The sequence below is a fragment of the Vicugna pacos genome, unplaced genomic scaffold (genome assembly GCF_048564905.1).
Source record: "Vicugna pacos unplaced genomic scaffold, VicPac4 scaffold_21, whole genome shotgun sequence".
In the NCBI taxonomy this organism is placed as follows: Eukaryota; Metazoa; Chordata; class Mammalia; order Artiodactyla; family Camelidae; genus Vicugna; species Vicugna pacos.
Genome location: NW_027328742.1, coordinates 17,911,789 through 17,924,948, shown reverse-complemented (window position 1 = coordinate 17,924,948; position 13,160 = coordinate 17,911,789). Strand labels below are relative to the sequence as shown.

At 36.4% G+C, this 13,160-nt stretch overlaps 1 protein-coding gene across 1 annotated transcript in view; it reads left to right on the top strand.

The window, feature by feature from the left end:
• LOC140694372 (intermembrane lipid transfer protein VPS13C-like) overlaps positions 1-12,745 on the top strand; it is a 62,122-nt gene extending 49,377 nt beyond the window's left edge. Inside the window, 4 exon segments of the mRNA XM_072957643.1 lie at positions 2,513-2,601; positions 8,774-8,897; positions 10,407-10,490; positions 10,800-12,745. Coding sequence (XP_072813744.1) covers positions 2,513-2,601; positions 8,774-8,897; positions 10,407-10,490; positions 10,800-10,901 — 399 coding nt within the window. The 3' untranslated portion in view covers positions 10,902-12,745.
• The last annotated feature ends 415 nt before the right edge of the window (positions 12,746-13,160 follow it).

The window sequence follows — 13,160 nt, the reverse complement described above, 5'->3', positions numbered from 1 at the left end:
TGATTTATTAGTTTTTGTTAAGATTTCAGAACTGAAAGAAATAGAATGATTGTACATTAACAAGAGGACTTGGCAATTCTTCCCCATGGGTAGCGAGGGTAGGCCTGAGTAATTAAGACATTTAGGCTGTTTCATCCCTTGTACATCTTGCTGTAATCAGTTAGTTGGGTACAAAGTATTTGATTATCTAGACTGTGCTGGATACACAAAAGAAATGAGGCTTCTGCCCTTAAGGGACAAAGTGTAACAAAAGTGTGTAAATATTAAGGAGCATTAGAGGGTAGGATTGTGTCCTCCTAGTGCTTATTGTAATGTAGATACATTCTAAATAATTTATTTGGGAATCTTTTGATTTATCTTATTTTCTTTTTCTCTTGAGTATAACTTTATATTCTTTAATTTAATACTTTACTTTGAAAGTTACTAAATCATATACCATGTTTTCATAGGATATATTCTGCTTATCCTCTGTTCTCCTAGGATAATTACTGTTTATGCACACATATATATGATATTTATATATATGTATATAACCAGTTTTTATTTAATATTCATCTTGGTTCACATAGTTATGATTACATGATATTTAAAATGGTGTTCCTGCTTTTTCATTTTAATTATATTTTTCCATGTCCTTAGAAATGCTTCGTTCTTTTTTTTTTTTAGAAGAAATGCTTCATTCTTAATTTTTGCCTTACTATCTGTTGAGGGAACCTTACGTTGTATATTTGACCATTCTCAGTTCTTGACATTAAAGTTGTTTCTGTTATTTTACTAACAGTAATAATGCTGTGATAAACGTCGTTATATGTATTGATTTTCAAACCTTGTATTATTTCTTTAGCATTTACTTGAAAAAATTGAGTGCTTTTGCTAAATATTGTAAATTCTTCAAGTTGCATTTTTGGAAAGAGAGTGAATATTTCATCAACTAATCTACCACAGTGACCAAATATCTTAATCTGGATCTCAGAATGTAGTGAATTTTAGAAGTACTGAAAACATGGTTTCTATAATGCATTATGGTGATAAATTATACTTTAAAAGTCTCAAATTACTTAAAGCACAAATCCTGATAACTAATGAAAATCTGTATAAGATGGAAAGTGGGTAGTTTCTTGTATATTGCTTCTCAAAACTAAATATTTTAACCTATTTAAATTTCAAAGCTGAAAATAAACGTGCTAAATTATTATATTCATTTCCCGTATTCTCTTTAAAGGGATTAAGGTATAAATGTTAAAAGATTTAGCTATTTACATGTCAAAATGTGGAGCAAGTGACTGTTAAACTCCACTCCTCTCTGAGGTTCATTCTGAAGATGAGACCCCATCCTTTGGGGATGTATCTTCCTTGTTCATGGCTTTTCCTAATTGTGAAGGAATGACTGGGAATCAAGGATCTTTAACATAAAAAAATGTATATTTTAGTACTGAAATAATAACAAGTGTACTTTCTCTGCTTGTGATTATTATTTGACTATATTATCCTTTTGATAATGTTAGTGTTGTATTCTTGTTTATAAAATGTTAATATCATATTTATTAGGTATGCTTATGTTCTGTATTTTTGTATTTAATCTCATCTGATTTTAAATTGTATATTATAAATAATGTTAATAATATTTCATTAGCATTAATTAGAAAAAATAACTTACTGATTTTTATTGTGTATTGACTGAAGTCACAATAGTTTTGAGATAGTTGGAAAAAATAAATGTATTTTAATGTGCTGCTATTTATACTTGAATTATTTTATGCTTGTAATTGTCTTTAGGAATAAATTGTATCGTCTATTTGAAATCTTAGAAATCCTTTGTGTTTGCGTTAAGATTGTCATTACATTTTCTTTTCTACCAGCAATGTGATTCAGTATATACTTGTAGTTCTCCTGTGTGTTTAATGTATGAGACCAAATATTCAAAAATATTAAATATCAGTTATCTTGGAATTTTATTATGTGTATATCGACCTCTCTGTAAATTGGTGACTCTTAACCTTTGAGAAGGATCACAGACCCCTTAAAAAAATCTGGTGAAAAGTGTGAACTGTCTTTTGAAAAAAGTTCAGAAGCACATTTTCAAAGTATAAAACTTTGTTTTATGGTAGTTCATAGACCTCTCAAAGTCCGTTCATGGACCCCAGGCTAAGGACCCCTGTAATGTTAATGTCCAATTTTATATTAATGTACATTCATATTAATGAAAATGTGTGATTATTTCTGGCAGATATTTTTGAATTGCTGTGTTATCACACAACAGGATGTATTTTATTAGACGATCACTTAGTAAGCATTTAATACTTATTTGTCTTTTAAGGCACAGTGGAAGTTAATTTATAAATATACTATGAATATTTTTCCAGCTTCATGTGCCAGTGTGTAGAACTACGCTTTTGTTTCTAATAATTTTTATCCTAACTGGCACTGTTATTCTAATTAGCTAATATAGAATTTTGGAAGTACTATATGGATGCATGTACAACCCAAATCTTGAATCTTGTTTTCTTTTCAGAGTCATATCAAAAAGTTAGAAGGAGAAACTTACCGATACCACTGTGCTGTTCCCGGAAGCAGGAAGACAAGCCTTATGGTTACAAATAGGTATTGACTTTAAGTGACATTTTTTCAAGTGCTAACTATATAGATTATAAGAATTTTAAAGATTAAAATGGCAGAGGATTTATAAAATTATGCTTCAGCTACAAAATTTTCATTGTCTTGGAATCATAAAAATACAGAACTAGATAGATCTTTTGAGATCATCTCTTCTGACCCTCTCATATGAAAATGAGACTCAGCGTAGTTCAGGGGCTTAACCACATTACACAACTTTGAGAGACAGAGTCTAAAATGGCCTTTGTAAGTGCAGTGGCATTACCATTATATGTGAATTATAACAGTGAATTCATGAATCATTTTTTCTCACGGCTTTATTTTGGGTGATTAGCATACGTTTTTAAAAGGGTGGTATTATTTCTGTGTGCTTCACTTTTTTCCAAGTATCTTGGGAGTGGTAGATAATTTTTCCCAATAAAAGAACTTATTCTAACTTTATTTTATTAGGTTTATTTTCCTGATATTTACCTTACGTCACTTATTCTAAAATGGCAATTACGATTATTTTTTAAATATTTTAATTTATGCATTTTTGTAGGACTAAAGCAAGCCCTTTCAGCAGGCAAAATCTGCATTAAATGCCTTACTACTGCACTTAAATATATTTAGATGGGAATGAGAGAAAAGAAGGTTAAAATGATAGGATTCAGGCTTAAACCTACAAGCTTTTTCAAAGAGAGAATTATTTAGTCCTCTGATTTGTTCATTAATTAAGAAGTAAAAATAATCACAAAACAATTAGTGTAAAATGTGGTTTTTACAGATTTGACAAGCAATCACTTATTTCTATGTCCATAATTTTATGTTGTCTCCATTGGATTAGACCAAAAACAGTGTTTATCTGTATTGTGTATTGTAGTTAGCTTCAATGGCAGTGTATTAGTTCATTTTAAAATTGTATGCCTTTTATGTGATTCAACACTCGGCAGTGGAAGCCAGTTAGGTTTTTTTGGGGGGATGGTAATCTTTAACACTTTAGTACTTGTTTGATTTAGGCATTTTGTAGGAATATTAATGTGTACGTTATACATCTGGTTTTCTTCAAGTAAACTGAAAAGTCGTAGTAATTTGAAATCTAATCACTTAACAGAGTTTTTTCAGGAGGCAGTTAGAAAAATAACATTCCTGACCTGCACAGTGACTTAGTCCCCTTGTAGCTGTAGTGGGCGCTGACTGGAGTGCTTTTTGGTTACGAGGTAGTTACCATTATGCTGATCTGGTTGACCTTTAATGATTACATAAATATAGCATTTCTTCTAAAATCAGTATTTTAAAAAACAACTCGAATCTTGTATTGCTAACGTTAGGCTTATTCATCACATATACTGTAGGTAAGGAGTCAAGAGAACGTTAAAGGGCCACATAGTAAATGTTCAGGCTTGCAGGGCCATTCTTTGTTTCCTGACTACTTCCCTTGGCTCTTTGAGTGGGAAGGTAGCTGTGAACAGTATGCGAGTGAATGGGGGTGGCTGTCTCCCTGCAAATTTTATTTACCAGCACAGGTCATGGCCTTGATTTGTCTGCAGGCCGTAGTTTGCCCACCCTTGATACAGATAATAATTGAAAAGATGAAAATAGCTGGTCCCAGTATTTTTTTTAAAATCATTTTTTAGAAGCGAAATGCAAACTCTCATGAACTAAATTTGTTAAACTGTGGCTCCACTAGTTAGTCCTCCCTCCTACATGACATTTTATTGTAGTAACCTTCATCAGGAAATTGTTCCCTGAGCAGGCTTTTTTTTTTTTTTTAAACCATCTGTCTTAGTCTGTTTGGGCTGCTCTAACAGGGTACCATAGACAGGTGGCTTACACAACAGACATTAATTTCTCACAGTTCTGGATTCCAGGATCAAGGTGCTGGCAGATTGTGTCTGGTGAGGGCACATTTCCTGATTCATGAATGGCTGTCTTCTAGCTGCGTACTCACATGGCAGAGGGGCAAGGGAATGTTCTCTGGCCTCTTTTATAAGGCCACTAATCCCATTCATGAGGGCTCTACGTAATCACTTCCCAAAAGCCCCACCTCCATTACCATCACTTTGGGGTCAGGATTCAATATACAAATATGAGGGGGATGTAAACATTCAGTGCACTGCACCGTCAGATGTATGACAGGTACAGGGACACAGAGCTGAAAGTTACGTCTTCTGTCCCCTCCCCATGTAATGGGGAGACCTGCCAATTATCAATGACATCCCAGTGTGATAATGTTATAATGATGTACGGACTCTGAAGACAGGGGAAAAACTCAGTCTAGTGAGGTGGCAACTAAGGTCAGGGGAAAGTGTTAGCTAAGGAGGCTTTCTAGCTGAGGAGGTTCTTGAGCTGAGTCTTACAGTGAATGGAAATGTCCTTGGTAAATAAAAGGCACGATGAGGCATAAAATGGTGGCACTTTGAAGAGTAAGAGTAGTTTGGAATGGTTGGATAGTAGAATGTTAGTGAGGACGTGTTGGGAGATGAGTCAAGAGTCATAGGTGTCTCCTCATGGCATCTGAAGAGTTTAGGTTTTATCATTAATGTGATGGAAGATCACTAATTTTTTTTTGAAGTATGGACTGTTATTTTGCTATTCAGTATTGCAGCTTTTCACTCGGGGGTATATGCAAACCATACACACATACATCTCTCTTTTTCCTTTCCCAGGTTTGCAAACAAGAAGTAATATGATGAGGTTTGTAGTTTAGAAAGATCTCTGGAGGCAGTTTGATTGGAGGAGGCTCAGAATGGAGGCAGGGGAGCCAGTCAGAGACCATATTAGTTTTCTCTTGCTGCACAACAAATTACCATAAAATTAGCAGCTTAAAGCAATAGACTTATTATCTGTGTGGGTCCGGAGTCAGGTAACAGCGTGGCTGGGTCCTCTGTTCAGGGTCTCACAAGGCTGAAATCAAGATGTCAGCTTCCTTCTGAAAGATCTTGGGAAGAATCCCCTCCCAAGCTCATTTCATGTTGTCGGCAGAATTCAGTTCGTTGTGGCTGTAGGACCGAGATCCGCTTCCTTGATCTGTCAGCTGGGCGGCTGCCCTCTGTTCCTAGAGCCACTCACGTTCCTGGTCATGTGTCTCTCTCCATCTTCAAACGAGCAGCTGCACTCTGAACTCTGGCGTAGGTCTCTGACCAACAAGATTAGGTCAGGCCCACCCAGATAAACTTTCTTCTTAAAGTCACGTGTGGCTTATAACAAAACCTAATCTTGGATGTGAAGTCTATCATATTCGTAGTCCTGGGGATTATATGGGGCTATATACCAGAGGGCGGGCGATCTTGGGGACCATCTTAGAATTTGTCTACCACGGAGACAGGCAGTTACCCTGGTAGCAGTGGTGAGGGCCTAAATGAAAAATGAGGGCAGATATAAGGGGGTAGAGACCAGCGGCTGGTGGGTGATTTAATATGGAAGAGAAGGGACTACAAGATGACTTTCTGGTTTTTAACCTGAGTATTTCAGGGGAAAGATGATTTGTTTTGTTTTTGTTTTGAACTTAGTTTGTCATAGCTTTGAGATATCAGAGTAGAGATGCCTCACTAGTCAGGGAGACATACAGGTACAGACAGGTATAGGTGTAGATAATTGGGGTTTGGATAAAGACCTGGAGCTGAGACCTTAGACACCACCCTGAGAGAGTATGTTGAACAGAAGACCAAGATTTGAGCTCTGGCAAACACGGTGCAGGAGGAAGAAAATGAAGGAGATGTAAGGTGGCAGGAGAACAATAATGCTGTTAGAACAATCAAGAGTAGAGTTTTACCTTTAATGAAAAAGAATATGAAAACGAATATATGCATGTACATGCATGACTGGGACATTGTGCTGTACACCAGAAACTGACACATTGTAACTGATTGTACTTCAATTTAAAAAAAAAAAAAGAACAGAGTTTTAAGACAGTCTGAATGGTGAATTGCCTTTGACAAATGATTTGTAATAGTTACCTTCAACTCGCAGCTCTGCCATCTGATTCTCTACCAGGCAGGAGGTGGGGGGAGTGGAGTCCACATCCTGGAGGCTGTTTGGAAGGTGTAAGGGTGCAAGCATGTAGTCTGGGGATGGGGACGCTGAACTTCCTACAGGGCACAGCACAGCCCCAAACATGCCCAAAGTTTCAGCAGCAGGGTGCAGATAAATAGAGTGCCAGACGTCTGTATCAGCCCCCACACCCCACTGGTCCCAAGTTCATTCAAGTTTACCTTCCAAACATCTAGAATCTAGCTCTTCTTTTCACAGCCGCTGCCTTAATTGAGGCTCTCACTGTTTCCTGATTGGACTGTTACAGTCACTTCCTACCTTGAATTGTCTATGCCCATCGCTCCTCCATTGGCCACAGCTCACTTTATCCTGTCATCTTCCATTGTCTGTAGATTAGGTTAATGTCAAAATTTTTTAAAAGCTCCCCATTCCCCTGCAAAAAAAAAAAAAAGCAAGCCTTTAAAGATCTGATACTAAGCTAATTTTCTCACCTCTGTATATATTTGGTACTCCAGCCATAGACTTCCACATTCCTGAAATAAATCTTCCCCCTTTATAACCCTATATACATTAATGCACTGTTCCCTTTGTCTGGACTGTTACTTCCCTTTCCCACCTAGAGACCTTGTTCCTTTCAAGAATCAATTCTTAAGCCACCTACTTCAGCAGCACAGTCAGCCCCTCTCTCCTGGGCTGCAAAAGAGTTTCCTGCACACACTGCCATGGTGCTTACCTGACTGCAGCAGCATTGATCTACAAGTTTGTCCCCCTTCCAGCCTGTGAGCACCTCTCAAGCAGAGACCCTGTTTCTTTGTTTCTTATGAAAAATTCTCCTTTCCTAGTTTTGTTTTCTGTAATAGAAACTTTGGAATGAAGTCTAGTTACATCAGTAACTAATCTGGATCCCACACTGGAAAATCAATGTGGATGCCCTTTAAGGGTTCTGTGATTTTTTTTTTAATTGCTAGTGAGTAAAATGGGATACTCTGTGATACAGTGTTACAGTTTTCAGACCTGATATTTGTTAGTGAGTCTGACGTGACATTTGAGGTCTGTGACATTTCCTGCACACTCTTTCTTGATTAGAAGGTGTACATGTTTGACAGTAAAGAGCAATTAATAATTTTCCAAGTAAACATTTTCAGGGGTTACTGCCTTTACTGCTTTCAAGGTGAGAGTACAGCCTGTTCCTTATGTGTTTTAAAGAAAATGATTTCAGTTTTCTGGTCAGTTTAAAAAGAAAACATGACACTTCTCTGAATTTTGCAAGACTGGCAGAAGAGGAGTCTTTGGCAGTCTCTTTGTTAGTTGGTAGGTGCCATGTTTGCTCTTTATTTGACTTATCTAGGCTTTTTTTTCTTAATTTATGTGAAGCATACTCTTTGTTAGTGCTAGGTTACATTGCTTACCGAGCAATACCTATGTCGTCCAGCAGAGAGAAATAATTAGAATAATTAACTCCCTGTCACAACCTGCATGTTTTTGTTTTGTAAAATGCGGGGGGCCACTCATGACCTGAGGGCTGCCGAGCACAGAAACTGGGAACTCCCAGAGTGCGGGGCGTCAGGCTGTAAGGCTGACTGAGCAAAGACAATCTCTGTCCCGCCACCCCTTTGTTAGAAAAACAGCAGGTGCATTTGGAGTCGGAAAAACATCTTGATGCCATTGAGTTATTAAGAACAGGGGCTTCTGGAAAGAGAGATACAGGTCACACAAGTTAGTGATCTTAGTAACAATCACCTGAGTTACCAATACACAAGTTACATAAGTTAGTGATCTTAGCGACAATTACCTGAGTTACCAATACACAAATCTTAGCCTAGAGGAACAATACAGTAATCAATAATGTTAGCTCATGGGGAACGGTTAGTCTTGATTGATGAGAAATATAAACAATAATGATGTATGTAACTATGCACAAGTTACTGATTTTAGTACACATTGTTAAGAGATCATAAAAACAATCCGTTACCTACGATACTGTTGCCTATGGGTTAAAAGCATATAAATTAACTGCTGGAAATAAACACGAGGTCCACTCTTGACCTAGCGTCTTGCGGGCTAGAGTGAGACCCTCTCCCCCAGCTTTTAGTCTTGTCTTCCTTTTAGTCTTGTCTTTCTTTTCTCAGTCCTGCAGCACAGATTTCTGGACCTGATCGATTGTCGGCTGGCTCCGACAGTAAAATAGGCGAGTGTTGTGCATAAAGGAAGTTGAAATCCTAGGCCACACGTCCGTAGACTGGCAATACCCATTTGAGGATTTTGTGCGTTCTCCTAGTGTCGATGGAAGTCTGCTCAAAATTTCAGTTGAGGTAAGAAAACGTGGCTCACACCTTTAGAGCCAAGAATTTGTTAAATGAATGGAAATGAATACCTTATGACTCTGTTGTACACTTAACTCTACAAAATATTTGAAGGATTATTATTATTATTATATGCTGCAATGTAAGAAAAGACATTTGTTTGTGTACTTTATTTTCTGACAGTCTTTGTGTTGAGTGAAATATCAACTCTGTCCACTGATGCTTCCTTTTTGGTAGAACAAAGCATTAGTAAATAGAAGGGTTTCTAAATTTTCATATGGATACTATTTTGCTATAATCTTAGATACTTCTAAAAAGATTCCCTTTTTTAGACTTTTAAAGAGGCTATTATAAATATTATGTCTGAAACATTCATGTTTAATAATATTTGGCATTTATAGAATTCTTTTACATTCTATAATATATAATATGTTTTCATGTCTTTCCTCTCCATCATTTTCTAAGGAAGAACTTTTTAATTACATAAAAAGTAATTAGCAAAAATGATATCCCATCTTTTGCTTGGTTCTCAGACTCATTTTTCTTTGAAATGTGTAGTTTTTATTATATATAACATAAATTAAATTTCTCCCCTTTAAAAAATGTAATTATTCCAAAGATGATAATTTCCATAATACATTTCTTCCTAAACAATAATGACGTTATCTCTAACACTGAAAACTGTCTGAAAAACATTTATCATAAAAAACAACAAGTTCATACTGTAGAGCACAGGGAACTATATTCAATATCTTGCAGTAATTATGGTTTAAAAGAGTATGAAAATGAATATATGTACGTTCCGATATCACTGAAGCATTGTGCTGTACACCAGAAACCGACACAACATTGTAAACGTCATTAAAAATAAATTTAAAAATGAAAATTAATAGTTAGAGATGTAACTACTATTGTCCTTTAACTTACATTTACTTTTATTTTTATGTAAGTTTACAAATAAAAGCAACTATGATGAAACTATGCCATCTTGCATTTCAGCCTTGCATCCTTGTAGAGCGTCAAAATTTAAAGAGTGCCTCGGTGTGGGAAACACAGTTTTCAGACTATGAAAGACTGTGTCACTGTGCATATGTATTACAGATTCCTCAGTTATCACTTTTCTTTCACATCAGTGGTGAGAATTGACTCCATGTATTTTACATTATGTAAGAATTTTATCTATCAGCCAAGGAAATGAAGGAAGGGTTTTTTGATTTGTCAGATGTGATGAGTTATCAAGTGGTATTTCTGTAGGCTGTTTATCATCTCCTGCAGAAAGCCATTATTTTATGCAGATAGATATATACTCATCCAATTTCATAAATTTTAACAGCTCGCACATGGAACCACTATCCTTGTACCAAAATGATATATTTCTTATCTTATCTGAGTATGTGTATTTGGTTAGTCTGCTGGTTATAAAATAGAGTTGACATTTAAGCATTCAATTAAAGGTTATAATTTTTTTTTTCTTCCCAGTAATAATTTTTTTTTCTCTCACTGTTTCTTTTGAAACAGAAACAGGGTCTGTTCCACAAAAAAGACAGTGCCAATCAAGGCTATGTTCAGAAAATTTACCTGCAGGATACCATCACGGCAGAGGTAAACAATTTACTTTAAAGAATGTCCCCTCAGTTGTTTAGCTGAAAGATGAAAAAAAAATCTGACATAATTAATAATACCCATTATTTTTCCAAAAGACCTTCCACTTAGAACTTTGGATGGATATCTAAGCTTAAACTAATAGGCCGTGGGCTTAAATCGGGCAGAAGGGTCTTAGCATGACATGTATTGACTGTGTATTCTCTGGACCTGTGTGCAGCGCTCACGTTCTTGACTTTGTACCTTTCTCTTCCTGCACATGAGCCTGTCCTTGTCGTTACCGTTCATGGCAAACATTTTGTTTTCCAGAGAGCGTGTCATGCCATTGAGGATGCGCAGTCAATGAGACAGCAGCAAAAACTGATGAAGCGGTCATCACTGAAACCTCTCAGGCCCCAGATGCCATCTTAATCACGGGTCCCAGGGGGCTGCTGCTGGGCGCGAAACCCATCACGGTCTTGTCTGTAAACCACTCTTCTTTATCTTGCTATCTTCAGCTAAAGAGAATTTTTCAAGGAATCCTTTAGTTTTAGAGTTCTTTTCCAGAGTAGTTAGTGTTGGATTTTCTTTATTCCCCTTTAGTTTTGACTCTGATTTTGTAGCTGTGTGTATGTGAGCAGTCCCCTTTGATCCTGCCACCGGGATAGGTCAGACTCTTAAAGAAGTACCACTTCAAACTCAGAGTGAAACTTCGACTAATGTCAAAATCGCAAAACAAAGGCAGTAGGCTTCTTTTTAATTACAGTCCTTACTGAAGAATAAGAAAGGAGCTTAGAAGACGAGTGTTTCCTGAGAGGTTTCAGACCAGTCTTTGGGCAAATGTTGGCTATTTTGTTTAAGGGTAACTTGTTCGGTAATTGAAACGATATAACATTTTTGGTAAACCAGGTAATTGACCTAAGAGAAACCACTGAAGGGAGAAATGACATGTTTCCTGTTTTCTTTTCATGAAAACATTATTTCCTCCTGATAAAAACATGTTTTGCTTAGGTACTTATTTTTCCTCCTTCAAGATGTGGAAAATCAAACCTTAAAATATCTACGCTCTGTCCTCTCGAAGTTTTGGAACTTGTTTACTTGCTCTTTTGAGATGAACTTACATGGCACAATTATAATGTGCTGATGCATGAAAATGTTGCACTTTTAAGTTTTTCAAGACTCAGAAATATGAAAGGTTCAATATTTTTTTATTTCCAGAAGTTGTTTTTAATAAGATGAAAGATTTTTAAGGGCATCGTAAGCCAAGACTTAATTTTAGCGTATAGCTACAAATGTATTTTAAATACTTAACAGGAACAATGAAAAAAACCTCTAGTTGCTTTATATATAAATAAAATAAGGCATCTACCAACACTGTGGAACGTAATTGGTAGCTGTGTCCTCTGAGGGCAGGCCTCTGAGAATCAGTTCAGGACACTTACTTTTGACCTTTTCTGCGTCTTATTCTGGTCAGAGATATACTGCCTATTAAAGTTTTTGGGGAAAAGTGCTCAAAAATACTTAATTTCTTTGGCTGAATCTTTAAATTTGCTCATGGTTTTTAACATGGTATTTACCTCAAATCACCAAATTAATGATGAAATGAAATTATAGATGCACTTGGTTTTGCTCTATTTTTGTTGATGTGTGGTTATGTTTCTACTATCTTTATTCATATTTTTTTAAGACTGGCCTTAAAACTTAAAAATATTTTTCTAGTTATTATTTACTGTTGACTCCAAAAAATAAAGTGGAGTAGCTAATGCCCCAAATATTTGATACCGTACGGTGGTCTTTACCTTTTCAAAATCACTTTGTTTTTCTCTGAAGAAAAGTATCATATACAAAACTTCTAATTTAAGCAGAACTTCTGTGTCGGTGGTTAATTGAAGTTTATTCAAGTGTAGTAATATTTTGTGGCTTTAAAAACTGATCTAATCAGGAATTTAAGGCATCTGATTATATTTTTCATATGAATCACAGCTATTGACAAGGTCCTTAATTTTTAAGAAATTATATTATACTGATGGCATGTACAAAACATTGAACTAAATAAATTAATTCATAGAAACCTATAAATTCATTATCTCAGTTGGCTTAGAAATAAACTTCCAAATATTTGTGCTATTTTCGTTTGATTTAATCCCCTGGGACAGAAGGAATTCATTAGTAAAGTATAATAATGTCTTCTGTGTTATTTAAAAATGCTTTGAGAGTCAATTGCTTGCATATGAGCTACTGAGAGAAATAAAACATTTGGTGTATTGTTTACAGGTGTGAAAACTTTGTGGGCTTGTGTTAAATACTCAATAACATTTGCTTTGACTTTTTTTTTTTCAGATGCTTTTACGTTTTATGTGTTTTGTGTTTCTTCTTCCATCCCGTAACAGTGAGACCTTAGATTAATAGCTATGGAGAGCTCTAAAAGGTAATAGGCAGGAGACAGCTTTCCTGGGCATGTGGGCCCCTTTACCACACTGGAGGTCTGTGGCACAGATCTGCGGCACTGGGAGGACACAGAGAACAGATGTGACCCTGGGCCCAGCTGCCACACTGTGAAATTACCACTGCGTTTGCACTGAGGCTGTGCCTCCCATGCTTTCTATCAGTCAGCGACCTATGGCAGGGATGCTGGGTCAGGCCCACTCCTGGGAGACAGGGAGCTCCTCTGACAGCTGACTGGCTCCGAGA